This window comes from Monodon monoceros, unplaced genomic scaffold (genome assembly GCF_005190385.1).
Source record: "Monodon monoceros isolate NGI ecotype Baffin Bay Population unplaced genomic scaffold, NGI_Narwhal_1 Super_Scaffold_8, whole genome shotgun sequence".
Lineage (NCBI taxonomy): Eukaryota > Metazoa > Chordata > Mammalia > Artiodactyla > Monodontidae > Monodon > Monodon monoceros.
The window spans coordinates 56,130,357-56,147,568 of NW_021703785.1; the positions used below are offsets into that span (position 1 = coordinate 56,130,357).

Here is a 17,212-nt window from a genome sequence, read left to right on the forward strand (position 1 = left end):
TGTGTGTGTGTGTGTTGAGAGAGAGAGAGAGGGAGGGAGGGAGAGAGCGGGAGAGAGAGAGAGATCACGTTTTAAGAAATAGGTATAAGTTCTCAAATTCACCAGTATGTTTACATACATAGTCTACTGCTTGGCTGGTATTTCCTTCCATGGTACTTACACTGTTATTATCACATGGTCTGAACATTGTTAATAGTTAAATATCAACTGTTATATGCAATGAAGAAAAGATGGACATGTACATATATACATACACACACACACACACACATACACAAATTGGGACACAAAAGACAATGTGGACTTTTTCGAGAAGGTACCAGATGGCACACACGTAAACAGTAGAATTCAACTGAAATATCTGTAGATCACTTTATAATATGTAATATCATGCCCCAGTACATGATCTACAAATCAGTTCCTGAGAGGTGTTTAGTGCAATGATAAACACATCACCTTCACTGTGTTTACTTAAGAAAGAAAAAAAAACATTAATGCAAATCACATTGGGAGATTTTTTATTAATTTAAATTGACATTGTTAATTTTGTCTGCCAAGTCCTTAGTAAATATATCCTTACATGATACAAACCTACAGGTTTTTCTCAATACCACAAGATCATGAGGACTTGCAGATATCAATGTTCTGTAATGATTAAAACAATGCTCAAATAATTCACAAGTTACTTTCCTGAAATACTTAAAAGAATATTCTGGGGAGTGTTTGAAAGGTCTGTTTATAAATAGTGACTGATATATTTAGTTAGGTATTTGGTGTTGAAGATAGACACTTCTTATATAAACATTGTTTTAATACACTGCTCTACTAATGAAACTAGTTATTAGATATAATACATTTCTGACACTAAAGAATAAAGCTTTGTCTTCATATTTATTTCATTCATAAGACTCTTATCAATGAAGAATGCTGTACCCAACAATAATAAACTGGCATATTGCAAGTGACATTCTGTAAAACTGAGAAAGAAAGCTGCAACAAAACAAACTAGATAACTGCATTACACATACTTTATACAAACAGCCCATTCTGTACAGAATTAAATGCAGACCAAATGCTTTTAAAAGTTTTTGTGCCTAGACGGTAATTACAATCTTCACACACTAAAGAGAAAAGGAACAATAATAATACAGAACTCAGTATTTTTAACAATTATAACACATTTAACATCTTCAGCCAACCACTGGGTTCTCAAATCAGATTGGCAACTGAAATTTCACATCCACCTGGGCTTGCTTGGCTAAGGTCACTATCTCAGAGAGCTTTACAACCTGAAAGGAAAAAAACAAGCTTTGTCTCTATTTTCATAAAAACACAGAATCAGAACGATTGGTCAATGTAAAATTAATTGCATGTTCAGTCTTTTTCATTTAAAATATCTGGGCTATTCTGACATTGTTATAAATCACTTCACAGTCTTATAAGCATTTGCCACTCTTGAAGGATAGTCAAATTTAACACTGTTCACAACCCACACCATAACCCACACTGGATTTTATTCATATATATAATATCAGAGGTATTAAATTGATACATATCTGATATATGTATATATCTCTTCATCATTGCCTAAATTTTATCTATATTTTTTTCCTTTGTTTAAAATTATAGTTGATTTACAAGTTGTGTTAGTTTCAGGTGTACAGCAAAGTGATTCTGTATTTTATTTATATATATATATATTCACTTTTATATATAGATTCTTTTCCCTTATAGATATTGAATATAGTTCCCTGTGCTATACAGTAGGTCCTTGTTGGTTATTTTTTTATATATAGTAGTTTGTATCTGTTAATCCCAAACTCCTAATTTATCCCTCCCCAACTCCCTTTCCCCTTTGGTAACCCTAAGTTTGTTTTCTACGTCTGTGAGTCTGTTTCTGTTTTGTAAATAAGTTCATTTGTGTCATATTTTAGATTCCACATATAAGTGATATCATATGGTATTTGTCTTTCTCTTTCTGACTTACTTCACTTAGAATGATGATCTCTAGGTCCATCCATGTTGTTGCAAATGGCATTATTTCATTCTTTTTTATGGCTGAGTAGTATTCAATTGCATATATATACTACATCTTCTTTATCCACTCATCTGTTGATAGACATTTAGGCTGCTTCCATGTCTTGGCTATTGTAAATAATGCTGCTATGACCATAGGGGTGCATGTATCTTTTCCAATTATGGTTTTCTCCAGATATATGCCCAGGACTGGGATTGCTGGATCATATGGTAGTTCTGTTTTTAGTTTTTTGAGGAACCGCCATACTGTTCTCCATAGTGGCTGCACCAATTTACATTCCCACCAACAGTGTAGGAGGGTTCCCTTCTCTCCACACCCTCTCCAGCATTTGTTATTTGTAGACTAAAATACAGACTGGCCATTCTGACCAGTGTGAGGTGATAACTCACTGTAGTTTTTATTTGCATTTCTCTAATAATTAGTGATGTTGAGCATTTTTTCATGTGCCTGTTGGCCATCTGTATGTCTTCTTTGGAGAAATGTCTATTTAGATCTTCTGCCTTTATCTTTAAAGATAGAAACAGTGACTGTCTTAGCTGGATACTACAGAACGCAAAGCACATCTAAATAAAAGCGATTCCCTAGTGGTCCAGTGGTTAGGACTCGGCGCTTTCACTGCCAGGCCCCAGTTTAATCTCCAGTTGGGGAACTAAAATCCCGCAAGCCTCACAGTGCGGCCATAAATAAATAAATAAATCTTTTAAGAAATGTAAATAATCTTAACTTACAATGTTGGGATAGGAGCTTGGGTTTAGGAGTTAGTATTTTACTTTCTGTCAGTAAGTTAACAATTATCAAGCTGAATTCCAATGCTCTCTCTATAATCTGTCTGGGGATATCCAGCTGGTACCATACAACATATACAAATTAAACATATCTAAAACCAAACAACAGATTTAGCTTCTCTCCTCCCCAGCAGGGTAGTTAAGAGAAGGTTTTAAAGTTAGACACCTTGAGTTCAGATCCCACTCTGATGCTTACGATACATGATCCTGAATAAGTTAATTTCTCTAGCCTCTGTTTCTTCACCTATAAAAATGGAGATTATTTCACCCAACTTGTATTAAATAAGATAATACGTGAAGAAAAAAAAGGCTTAGCATTGCATGCACAACAAATTATAAATGGTAGCAGTTGCTAATATTCATATTATTAATATTGTCATGACTTCCATAACCTCCTACTCAGTAGAAAAGGACTACAGACACAACGAAAATCAACTGTTCACTTTTATCTTTCATGGTCTATTTGATCAAGCTCCTATTGATTCTTCTCCCTTCTCTCCATGTCCACAAAGCTTTTCTTAATTCAGGCTCTCACTGCAAACAAGCATGTTTTCAGAGAAAAGTTCTAACCTATCCATTACCTTCACCTCACATCTAATTATTACAGTAGCCAGACTCCTACTGTCCCTCACTCTTCCCATCAACAATTGACTCCACATCTCAAAGTCAAAACAGGCTTTCTGAAACACTTTCTCATTCCCTTGCTCAAAATCTTAATTTAAACTCAAGACTGAGTGTAAATTCCTCTGTCTCTAAAGTGCAGTTGAATTTTATTTACTAGCTAAGTTTTTTCCCAAAGTATGTCCTAAAGAAGGAAATAAGACCTTTATTATGCTTATGAAAAGATATCACATTAACAAAGCAAATCTCAAAAGCCTAGTTACTGATTAAACCATGTAGCCCCAAAGAGTATTCTGTGAAATGTCTATAAACATAGGTGGGAAAGAATCAGAAGTTCTCATTTAAAAACATCTCTGTATCTACTAGGGAGTGTGCACCAAGATATAGTGTAAGGTAAAAGAAATGAGGTAAAATACATGTTACCATCATATAATGTGGGAAAGTGGAGAGATATATGTATACATACATCTATATGTATACACATAAATTATTTGCTTGTGTTTTTAAAAAAGTGAAAAGACGAACAAAAAAATCCTAAGAAAACCAAAAAACTGGTTACCTATGGGGAAGGAACAAACAGGAATAGGTATAAAGGCTAGATTCTCTAAGAATACCTTGTTTTACAGTTTGACTTTGGAAATATTATAACAAAAAAAATTTTAAGCAATTCCTTTAAAATAAATAAATGAAGCTAACCATGCATCAAAGGTGGGATAAAACAGAGAACCGTTTCATGTGAATTTTAAAATCCAGCAAATTATGGGAAATACTTCAAAGGACAAAAAGAACTGCACATACAAGTCTTGAACTACTTTCAGTAGTCATATTGTTGGTATTATTATTCTAAAACTGTCATGTCTGTATTGAGGGACAAAGCAAAGGAATATTTATGTTACTACAGAATGGGAAAAAAGAGAAACAGATATCAGATAAGAAAAAAAAACTGTACCTTGGATTTGCATTGGAAATATTGGAAGTTATGTACTCATGTATTTATCTCTTTAAAAAATACATATTTTCCTAGATTTGCCACTTAAAAATATCTAGAAACAATGAACAACCCAATAGTTGTAAGCACCCTTAAAGCTTAAATTGTGCTGTCTAAACACCATCTGGCTGATTCCAGGTCTGCAACAAGAAATGTAAAGATGAGCCGGAAAAATCTCATCATATCAGAAAGCATATCACAGGGCATGTAGGAAGGACTCAGGAGTCAACTTGAAGAGGTTCCCACTGACCAAAGATGAGACAATCTATGCATCAATAAAAATAACTAAAATGGACTGAACCACATCAAATATATTTAAATCCATGAGTTCAAAATAGCATGTGCATACATGCGTGCATGCAACACACAACACACACGCCTAAAAACAAAAACTAAGAAACAAAAAAGCCTGGGTCACTTTAGTAGGCCATAATGGAACAAACCCATTATTTTGAAAACTGATCAATAAAACCAAAGAATTAAGTAAGTATCCTGCTTTTTCTATGAAAAATGTACTTCATGCCAACAAATAGTTGATACAAGAAAGTTTCGCTTTTTATAAGTATGCCATATAATAAATAATCACAGAGTTAGAAAATCACCACTTTGCATAAACAAAATATTGGATCTAAGTTATGAATGTCAATGACTGCTAGTATTACAAAAAGAGAAGTTACCTGACATTTATATACCTCCTTATGGAATTACACAAAATCAACCATAAAATATTCTTGCTCCCCACTCTTCAAAATCAAATACATATATGATCAAACCTATAGATTGAACTACCAGTTCACAGGAAATAGAGGAGCAGAGGAACATGTTAAATGACACCCCATGAATACAATAATTAAAATCCAGACTACAGGAAACACTACAAGACCATCAGCCTGGTTTTTTCAACAAATAAAGTTAAGAATAAAAAAAGAGGCAAGGGAGAATCTATAAAAAGAAATTTAGTGATATATTAACCAACTGCAAGCATAGACTTATTTTGATCCTAATTCTAACAAAGAACCTAGGCAAAAAATATTTAAGAGAATCAGGGAAATTTCAACACTGACTCAATTCTTTTTTTATAAAACATAAACATAATACCACTATCCCATCTGAAACAAGCAATAATAATCCCTTTATATCATCAATACCTTTATCTTTTACAGATACATGATGATAAGTATGAAATAATATAATGTCTGGGATTTGCTTCAAAATAATCATGGGCAGGGAAGGAAGTAGGTAAGAATAAGATGAGACAAGACTGAGCATGAACTGGTAATTGTTTAAGATGGGTGATAGGTATATGGGGTTCAATACTCCTAGTGTTTAGCTGAAACACTCATTATTAGCAATATTAGCTGGTTCATTTTAGAATCTAAATGTTTATAAATCTTTCATACACTGCAAATTTATCCTCAGATCAACATAACCTGTTTACCATTTTAGCAGCTTCATCCAAGTCATCACAAGCAAGAATTTTAAGTCCACTGTCCGCTATCAGTGCCTTAGCATCATCAACTCGTGTACCTGGAAATGATTTATGCAAATATAGACATTTTAAATACCTACACAAAATCATTTAAAATGTTTGTCACAATATACATTTACAAATATGAAATTTCAACTAACTTTGGTCATTTAATACAAATGCTTCTAAACCAAATACTATAAAAACCTGGAGTTACCTTGTGAAATACTTTGCCTTATCACATTAATGGTAATTCAGACAAGTCAGAATTCAAGATACATACAACAAATAAATAATGTATCAACTTATAGCAAGCAAAACTATGAACAATTTTGCTCCAATGTTAGAATTTTTTAACCCACGTTTTAAAAATTCCCTACTATACTCTCATTTTAAAAATATAGCTATTGGGACAAAGTGAGAGGGTGGCATGGACATATATACATTACCAAATGTATAAAAGATAGCTAGTGGGAAGCAGCCACATAGCACAGGGAGATCAGCTCGGTGCTTTGTGACCACCTAGAGGGGTGGGATTGGGAGGGTGGGAGGGAGATGCAAGAAGGAGGGGATATGGGGATATATGTATTTGTATAGATGATTCACTCCGTGATAGAGCAGAAACTGACACACCATCGTAAAGCAGTTATACTCCAATAAAGATGTTAAAAAAAAATACAGCTATTTAAAACTAAATTTAAAACTAAATGAACCAAACCCCTTGGAATTATGAACTTTTAAGCAATGAGAGTTCACAGAACAACTGCAAGATCCTTTTACACTTACCTTGTAACCGTACCACAATAGGTATTTTAATTTCCAAATCCTTTACTGCCATGACTATACCCTGTGCAATAACATCACACCGCATGATTCCTCCGAAGATGTTGACCAGAATAGACAGTACCTGCCAATAAAATGTTTTAGATTAAAATATTAAAGGAATGACTGCTTTTCCTTCCTTCCCAAGAAAACACTAGTATCTGTGCCTTATGATAAAAGTTAATTTCATGGGAACATTTTCAGACCAAACAGCCATACTCTCTGCATGCAGCTCTCATCACTGAAGTGTGTGCAGTCCACCACCTAGCAAAACTTATTTCCCCTCCTTGGGTAATTTCAACACCTGGCTCACAGTCTCTTCTCTCCTGTCACATATTAACAAGACCTCCTGATTCCATTTACTTGTTTCCTATTAAGCATAGTCATTACCAACATTACTAACCCAGACCATGTTGTAAGACAACATCATATGCAAGATCTCCAATTTAGTCCTCATTAACTATCATCTCTTCATTTTTCCCCATCAACTCTACCAACTTTTCACACAAACCAGGCCCTCAAAATTACTCAACATCTGTATGGACACTCCTGGCTACACATCACATCCAAACCTCAGGGCCTATTTGGGTTGGCATTCTTTCATCATCACACCGATAGTCTGAATCGCTGTTCTTCTATCCTTTAGAAAAAACCTTATTTGTTTTTTAAAAAGAGGCTTAGTTTATTCAGCTACACTAGAACTTCTCAACCAGTGAGATAGAAATGGGTTATAGACACACCAAGATATTGTTCCCCTCACCCCTTAGAGCAGGGGTCCCCAAGCCCCGGGCCACGGACCGGTAGCGGTCCATGGCCTCTTAGGAACTGGGCCGCACAGCAAGAGGTGAGCAGTGGGTGAGGGAGCGAAGCTTCATCTGCCGCTCCCCATTGCTCCCCCACCGCTCCCCATCGCTCCCCACAGCTCCCCATCGCTTCCCACCGCTCCCCATTGCTCGCATTACCACCTGAACCATCCCCCACCCCCACCCCGTCCGTGGAAGAACGGTCTTCCACGAAACTGGTCCCTGGTGGCAAAAAGATTGGGGACCGCTGCCTTAGAGCAATTAGGAAGGTTCTGGGACGGCTAGCACCTTGAGCCAGTGGCCTCTGACAACAAGCAACCTTCCCCATGTACCTCCCATGCCCCACTGAAATGTTACTTTCTGTGAATGCCATGACAGGAAAAAAGTTGAGACACACTGAGTTATACTAAGCATTCCCTATCTTTACCACTATTATTTCTATACTTCAAGAAATAAAGGTCTAGAATTCATAATGGAATAGAATTCACAGTGGACTCTGGCACCCTCCCATCTCACCCCCTCCCGCCGCATTTGGGATAGCTACAGTACGCGCCACAGGCATCATCTAGCACTTGAGCCTCAAAGTGACTGGAGCTCTACCATGTCACTTTTACCTCCAGTCCATATCAACTGATTACTACCAAGGACAAATCCTTGACCTGACCAGAATGAATGTCTCTACAATATCAAATGTCTAAATCCCACTCTTGCTCAACCTCCTCTCCTTCCACTTAACGCCTTTCATCTCTAACTCTATCAAATTCAATCTTTTAAAGTCTCTAGTCCCTCAACCCCTTCCTAACCAACCAGTCTATCAGCTCTCCCCCAATCTGGCGTGCTTCACTATAGAGCCTAGAAGCCACAGCTGAGCAAATCAATGACACTGTCGTGGGCACACTCAGTTTCCTCATAGCCACTCCTCTCTCATACCCAGTCTACCTGCGTCCCCATTCAAATAATGCATGATTCCAGCCTATTAGTTTATCCATTCCAACTTCAAGAAAAGCAAAAGAGTGGGAAAAAACAAAACCAAACACCAAACCTGTGAAACATGAGCATAACCTGAAGAGCAGTATCAGCAATAGTTTGACTCATACCTTTCAACTTTCTTCATGAGCCTCCTATCCCACTTCAAACTCTCTAACTTCTAGCATATGATCTTCCTTTTCCAGTAATACCTTAAGGAGTAACCTCCTCTCCAAAACTAACCTCATCACTAATTACCGTACTGTGTCTCCTCCAGGTCTCCACTCCTTTAGCTATATTCACTCTCTTCTTTATCTTCAAATCTCTTCTCCAGCTAGAAATAACCCATCTTCTTGGTCTTCTACACAAACACGCATATGCTGCACAGCTCTTCTCAAGCCGATCTCCACTCAACTGAGAGCACTACGTCCTTCTGTGCCTCCTCAGACCCCACCGCCGAAAGAGTAACTCTCCTGTATGACTCCACACCCTCAATTCCCAATCACAACTCAACCCACTGCAGCCTGGCCTCTGTCCCCCTCTCCTCTCTTTCAGCATCTAACACTACTGCCCATTCCCTTACTTCCCAGAACTCTTCACCCTGGCCTTTGATGTCACCACTCTCTCCTGATCTGCAACCATCTCTGTCAGTTTGTTCTCTCCCTCTTTTATTGGGTCTTCCTTCCTTATTCAATCCTTCAGCACTGGGTGGGAGGAGCCAGGTTCCATTCTTGGTTTCCTCAAATCACTTGCATGAGTCATATCACCAACGCCTAACACTTCAACTTTTCTCAATATACTGAGGACTCTCAAATACACATCTGACCATTATAGGAAGAATATCTTTACAACTATCTACCAGGTATAATTACCACAGGGCAAACTTAACACATTCATTCAAAAATACCAAATTTCTTTACTTTGCCTCTGACAGCACAAAAGATATCACCAACCAATGATTCTCTGCAGCCAGAAGTCCTAACCAATCCCTCACCATGCCACGCCCAAAAAGGAAAAAAATGAACTTAAGGATTCTATCTCAGCAGTGTAGGTTTCATTGCTTTATTCTTACTGACACTGCCTTTGTTATGGACCTCTTCATCCTTCCCAACAAGCAGGTATAATAACCAAATTCATCTCTCCTGCCAGTGTCTCCCTATTCCCCATTTCACCCTTTACTAGCAGAATTACCTTCTTTTTTAAAAATAAAAAAACAGAAAGGTAAGGAGTTGATATATGTATTTGTAAATGTGCTGAGGTAGAAGTATTAAATTCAGAACTCCTTAGCTATAGATACAGGGATCTTCACAACTTGGGTCTCAATTTGCCAACATTACTTCTTATCATTCATCCCAATAATGCTATATCTTTATGCATAAGCATCTTACCAATCCATGAACACAGTGGCCCTCTCTGGACCCCATGCCTCTGCACATTTCCTTCCCCTTGCCCAACTCATTCAATTCTCAACACAGTTCAAGGTATCTTGATCCCTACCAATGACAAATTCTCAGTCTAAATTCAGTAAGACTAGTTACATGAAGGCCATTATCTTATTTCCATAAGCCTTAAAAAACCCACATTGGGGCTTCCCTGGTGGCGCAGTAGTTGAGGGTCCACCTGCCGATGCAGGGGACGCAGGTTCGTGTCCCAGTCCGGGAGGATCCCACATGCCGTGGAGTGGCTGGGCCCGTGGGCCGTGGCTGCTGGGCCTGCGTGTCCGGAGCCTGTGCTCCGCGGCGGGAGGGGCCACAGCGGTGAGAGGCCCACGTACCGCAAAAAAAAAAAAAAAAAAAAAAAAAAAACCCACATTGGTCACACAGTAGATCTATTCCTTAAAAAAAATATCTGATGAATGATAATATGTCTGTTTCTTGGATCACAATGCTTCACATCTCTTGTATTCTGATAATCATTTATAAATTCGTAATTATAAATTATAGCATATCTATAATATGACAGATTATGCAAACATTACAATGAGTGTTTTAGAATAATACTTTACACAAAAAGTGCTCAAGAGATGTTAGCAAAAAAAGACTCAAAATGTGTGTATTGAAAGATATATATATGAATGGGTGAAATATATGGCATGTGAATTATATCTTTTTTCTTTTTTGGAAGCCAGGTTTTTGGGGTTTTTTTTGGTTTTATTTATTTTACTCATTTATTTTTGGCTGCACTGGGTCTTCGTTGCTGCATGTGGGCTTTCTCTAGTTGCGGTGAGCGGGGGCTACTCTTCCTTGTGGTGCACAGGCTTCTCCTTGCGGTGGCTTCTCTTGTTGCAGAGCATGGGCTCTAGGTGCACAGGCTTCAGTAGTTGTGGCACATGGGCTCAGTAGTTGTGGCGTGCGGGCTCTAGAGCACAGGCTCAGTAGTTGTGGCACATGGGCTTGGTTGCTCCGCAGCACGTGGGATCTTCCCGGATAAGGGCTTGAACCCGTGCCCCCTGCATTGGCAGGCAGATTCTTAACCACTGCGCCACCAGGGAAGCCCCATGAATTATGTCTTAATAAAGCTGTTTCTAGAATGATACATATGCAATGTGTATGAGTGTATGTGTGAAATACATAAGCATTAACAAGTCTTAAAGAAAATAAATCAAATCAATAGTAACAAAAGCTATGTCTGGATAGAATTAAAGATGATTTTTATTTTCTTTTTAGCTTTACAGACTTTCCAGATTTCTGGCTTTTTTAGTCAACTAACAGCTCCAAAATTTTTTCTATAGTAATGGGTTCTCATGCCAAATCATTACCGTTTATAGTATTATCTAATACCATCCAGTATTTCTTCACCTTGTTTTCTAAATCACAATGGGAAAGTTTATTTTTTTCTTGCTAACTTTTATTTTATTGATTTCAGCAAATTTTTCCAAACTATTGAGGACTTTTGAACTTTAACACTCAACTACTATAATGACCACATTTACTAATTAATCAAGTTACTTCTCTCCATTCAAATTCTAAAACATAAGTTCTGCCCCTACCTTTTTATCTGAAGTGATAAGTTTAAATGCTTCTGTTACTTGATGGACTGTGGCACCACCACCAACATCAAGAAAGTTGGCTGGAGTCCCTCCATGAAGCTTTATTATATCCATTGTGGCCATTGCCAAACCAGCACCATTTACTATCAAGAAGGGAAAATGATTTGTATAAGCAACAAACAAAGAAAATAAATTAAGCTTAGCCAATCCAACTCTTAACATAAAAACAGGTGGTACCTAGACAGCCTATATTTCCATCTAGGCCAATGTAGTTGAGATCTGCCTTAGCTGCATCTTTGTCCCTTTCATCTTCCTGGGTCCAGTCCTGTAGGTCAAAGATTTTCTTCTGGCGATAAGCTGAATTAGAATCAAAATTGATCTTTGCATCCATACATAGCACTTTGAAGGAAAAAAATAAAGTGATGTTAATTTCAAGATAGACACAATAAACTATACAGTAATCAAATATTTTTGACTTCAGAAGAAAAACACATTTTGTTACTTACTGAAAGTATTTCAATTTATCTTCACAATTAATTCAAACTGTTTCTTGAAAAAGAATACGTGAAAATTAAAACTGCCCCATCAAAGTTACTGGTTCTACACCTATCCTAAGCAACAGATAAAGAAGGGGAAAAAAACCCTCAAAAGCATTTAATTTTCTTTTTAATTACCAAGAATTAACTGTCCATGCTCCTAGCTAACTCCTTTGCTTGGGCCCAGGGTCTCAACTCAAGGGGATTGTTCTGCTAATTCTGTCTTTCTTGCACTGTAAATTCCACCCCACCCCACTTTTCTATTGGCTAAATCAAACTGACTTGTAAAAATGCTGTTCTTTCCCCCACCTCAATAAAAAGAAAGAAAAAACTCTTTACTCCCTACCTCCCCCCACCCCCTTACTCTCCTCTTTCTATGCAACATAACTCACGGAAAGAGTTGTCTCTTTAAACCTGGGGTCAGCAAACTATGGCCTATGGGCCAGATTCAGCCTGTGCTGGGTTTTTTATGGCCTGTGAGCCTACAAAGGGTTTTATATTTTTAACATGTTATGAAGAAGAAAGAAGAAAGAAAGGGTAAAGGAAGAAGGAGAAGAACAAGTAGAGAAATAGCAGTAACTGAGACTACATCTGCCAAGCCCTGCTTAAAAAACTCCCTATACCAGTACAAGTTTTTCTCCTGCCATTCTCTCTTAAATCCACTCTAATCAGGCTTTTACCTCCAGCACTCTACCAAAATGGCCCTTATGCAGGTTAATTCTCTGACTTTAGCTTTCAGTATGTATTCTATCCCTTCCTTGCTCCAATGTAACTACAACTTTCTCCTTATTACTGAACAGATAGAGGCTAAAAGAACTGAGCAGTTTCAGCTGTTGCACAAAACAAGAGACAAAGTTTAGAGTCAGCCAAATTAACTATTAACAACAAAAACCAACATTCTTTCAGAGGAAGCTGACAGAATTCAGTCTCCCAAAATGTCTAGTATACAACTAGAAATTACTAGATCTGTGAAGAAACAGGAAAATGTAACCAAAAGTAAAGAGACAAAGCAGTCAAAAGAAACCAAACTCAAGATGACTCAAATTTTAAAGTATCAGAGGACTGTGAAATAGCTATTTTAAACATGTTTAATGATTTAAGGGAAAATATGGTCATAATAAAGCACCACATAAGTAATCTCAGCAGAAAATAAAACTATGAAAGGAACCATATTGAAAATTTGGAACTAAAAAGTACAATATCTGAAATCACTGGTGAATGATAATATGTATGTTTCTTGGATTGTGATCCTTCAGATCCCTTGTATTTTGATAATCATTTATAAATTTATAGTTATAAATTGTGGCATATCTATATATGACAAATTTTACAAATATTAAAATGTTTTAGAAGAATGCTTTAGTAAATGCAAAAAGTGCTCAAGATATGTTAGCAAAACAATCTGCATATAACTTTACAGTTGGCCCTCCATACCTGCAGTTTTGCATCCAAAGATTCAACCAACCACAGATTATGTAGTACTGTAGTACATACTTATTGAAAAAAAAAAAATCTGCTTATAAGTGGACCCTCATGGTTCAAATTAGTGCCGTTCAAGAGTCAACCGTATATCTATTAAATTAATAAAATTAACATGCCATTCAAAAAACAATGAGGAACACATAGTAAAGGCATTAATCCTTAGTAGGCCTCTAAAGTATATAGACTCAAGAAGATAAAGACAGGTTCACTCAGGTGATGGTGATTCTCCAATAAAAACATACTTGGGGTGAAATACCTAGGAAGCATATTTCCTAGACCTGAGCTCTGCAACAGTCAGTAGAACCAGCCACTGACAACTCTGCTAACAGCAAGGGTATGTGTAATATCAGTAAACAGAGCCCATACTCAATTCATAAGTGTTCAAAAGAGGAAAAACTTTTAAGAAATGTACATTTTGGGTTTCTTCCCCCCTAGAAGTCACAAATGCACCAGGCCAAAATTAATTCCTTACTTGGAGATTTCTCTCAACTGATTTCAGGTCCATAGGTAAGATAATCAAGACAACTGGCATCCTGGGGAGACTAATATCAGTCCATTCTCTTTCATTCAGCTTTCACTGAGTTTCTGCCACGACCCTTGATAAAACGAAGTACATGGTTCTGAGAATATTATTGTGCCTGAGATCACTGTCCCTGGCAGTGGGAATGGCTTGAGTTTGGGGGGAGGGGTTTCTCCAAATTTGGTAATTGAGGGTCAAAGCTGTGATAAACTTATATGTATTATTAACCTTTTGTACACTTTTAGAATTCAGGCACATAAGAGATCTGAAATTCAAATAATATAACTTCTGAGATCACAAAGAAACTCTACCCATTCCTGTGACAGACAGTCCAAACTGCCATGGCTAAAAGAATTTTAAAACTATCTAGAATTCATAACCTCTCATTCAACCAAAATATTTACAAAATTAGAAAGAACATTCATTTCTTTGAACTTCTAACTCAGATAAGAGAATGTAACTTGGGACTTCAGTTCTCTAGGTCCTCTGGACTTTTATCACATTTGGACTTTAAATCCAGCTGTGTCTTTATGTAATCTACTATTAGAGTATTTCAGAGTATTTTAATGCCATAATCTAATCTCACTGATGAACTTTTGAAATTCCGATAGACAACCTGACTGAACATAATGTGGTGTCAGAAACAGAAAAGAATAAATTTTCAGAATTGAGCATAACACTTTCTTAAAGCTGATACTGGTGTACTATTTTGACCCATTTTAGAAATTTCTGGGGGTAAAAATCCAAACTACCTATAGATGCTCCCATATGATAGCCAAAGGAACAATGGCTGGGATTGGAAAGGCAGCCTCAAAGTCAGAACAAGATTACCCAAACAGACAGCTAACCTCTCCGCCCTCAAGAGCTCCACATCCACCCTGATAGATCACAGGCTTGATGGTTGAGCTCAGTGGGTAAAGAAAATACTAAGGAATGTTTGGGGGGGAGGCGGCGGGATCAAATCTTCCCCACTCCTGATGCTTCCTTTCACATTCACTTAGTATAAGATCTGTCTCTCACTGTCTCTACTTAATTCTTCCCAGAGGAAAGGACGCAAATTATCTGTCTAGTTAATCTAGATATTATAAAACTAGGCATGCATAATTCTGCTCAATCCTTCTTCCTCTTGGGAGTAAGCTTCCCACAGCGAGCAACCATTTCCAACTGCTATTCCCAAGGCACAGTCTATCCCTGAAAGGCCTGCCCTGTTAAAGCCTCATATTTGAATAGATTTATTAAGTCTGTCTAATGGTATAATTTAGTTGTTGGATCCATTTTAGTTAGAACTCTGTCAGGGAAGATCAGTAATCACTGGAAGATCTCTCAGAAACCCCAATGATGGCAATGGTATGATAAGCTATTTAAGCAATTGTATTCAAATATATATATATATATATATATATATACATTTTATATTACCCTATGTTTTCAGAGCATTACTAGGAAAATAAGTCTAGAGTCTATAAGCTTTCTTCTTACAATTATTCAAACAAGTAAACCGGTACAAATTAAGACGTATACTTCATTCTATGCAGCATATATGTTCCAAAAAAACTGTGCACAAAGGAAATAACTCCAAATTTAGTCATTCAAAATATCCTTAAACTACTATTTTAAGGAATACTATGATAATTTTCCCAAATGTATATTCTATCTTGTCATATGGTAACCTCGTACCAAAAGGAGACAAATATCTATATTTTCTATTTTTAAAAATATTACTTTTGAAACTCAGTATGAACCTTATAAATAAAACATATCAATCTGCATATGTTTATAACTACATAGTCTGCATTGGTCTAAAGCCTCCATTCAAAATATATAAAGAAAGTACTGTGAGAAATGTAGATCTGCTAACAGAGCCTGAGCTTGAACTCATCTGTAAAATAAAGCCTTCTCTTTTCCATTCCCACTGCCTTTGTTACCTCCTGCTTGGACTACTGCTACAGCTTCCTAACCTAAAAGATATACCTTATTGCTAATCTCTTCCTACTCCAATAATGCTGATATACTACTCTCTACCCAAAATATCCCTGTCATACAACTGTGTCATATGTAAGAGCACAAATTCTGCAGTTGACTGTTTAGATTCACGGCCCAGTTCTACCACTAGCCATGTGTCCCTGGGCAAGTCACTTAACCTCTTGGTAACTCAGTTTCCTAACCTATAAAATAAGGATAGTAATAGTATCTACCTCACAGAACTGCTATAAACATTTAATGAACTATAGGGGTCCATATCTGAAAAGTTCTTACAATAGTGCCTAGCATATAGTATTTGCTATGTTTTCGTTAAATAGAGGGAACATATTTTTTTAAATAAACTTTACTATAGGAAACCAAAGTATACTTAGAATACTTAGAAAACAAATACAACAATAGAATTAAAATCTTCAAATGAAGAACAAAATCAACAGTCTCTGTATACCGCAATAAACAGTAAGAAAATACAATGGCAGAAAAGATCCCAATCATAATAGCAACAAAAATATACTTCTACAAATAAATCTAAAAAGAAATATAATACCTACCCAAAGAAAATAAGTCTTATTTAAAAAAGTATAAATCAAGACTTACATAAATGGAAAAATAGGTATTTCTAGTTGGAAAAACTGATTACTAGGAAGATGTTAATTTTTCCCCAACAATTTGTAGGATGAATACAATTCCAATAAAATTTCAGTATGGGGCTTCCCTGGTGGCGCAGTGGTTGAGAGTCCACCTGCTGATGCAGGGGACACAGGTTCATGCCCCGGTCCAGGAAGATCCCACATGCTGCGGAGCGGCTGGGCCTGTGAGCCATGGCCGCTGAGCCTGCGCGTCCGGAGCCTGTGCTCCGTAACGGGAGAGGCCACAACAGTGACAGGCCCGCGCCGCGTACAGCAAAAAAAAAAAAAAAAAAAATTCCAGAATGATCGGTTTTGAAACCTGACAAAAGGATTCTAAAGGTTGCCTAGCAATAGGAGTTAGTAATTTGACATCCAAGTACCAAATGCAGGACCAAAGGCTTCAAGGAGTTTGAGAACCCCTAAACTGCATGAAAAACAGTGCATATGCACATGCACACATGGGAACACTGGTGCAGACTCCTTGGTGAGGGTTACTCACTTTCATGCAATTTTCATTGCATTTCTTAAAATTTGTCCTTGACCCACAAAGGATTAAGTAATGCCAATCTAAAAGAATAAATAGGT

General features: G+C 37.0%; 1 protein-coding gene across 2 annotated transcripts in view; it reads right to left on the bottom strand.

The window, feature by feature from the left end:
- Positions 1–501: 501 nt before the first annotated feature.
- The window catches only part of SUCLA2 (succinate-CoA ligase ADP-forming beta subunit), a 48,087-nt gene continuing 31,376 nt past the window's right edge, over positions 502–17,212 (bottom strand). For both annotated transcript variants that reach the window (XM_029210445.1, XM_029210446.1), the window contains exons 7-11: positions 11,718–11,879; positions 11,481–11,623; positions 6,687–6,807; positions 5,871–5,959; positions 502–1,289 (exon numbers count right to left, since the gene is read on the bottom strand). In XM_029210445.1, the coding sequence (XP_029066278.1) occupies positions 1,215–1,289; positions 5,871–5,959; positions 6,687–6,807; positions 11,481–11,623; positions 11,718–11,879 (590 nt within the window). In that variant the 3' untranslated portion in view covers positions 502–1,214. The remainder of the gene's footprint in view (positions 1,290–5,870; positions 5,960–6,686; positions 6,808–11,480; positions 11,624–11,717; positions 11,880–17,212) is intronic.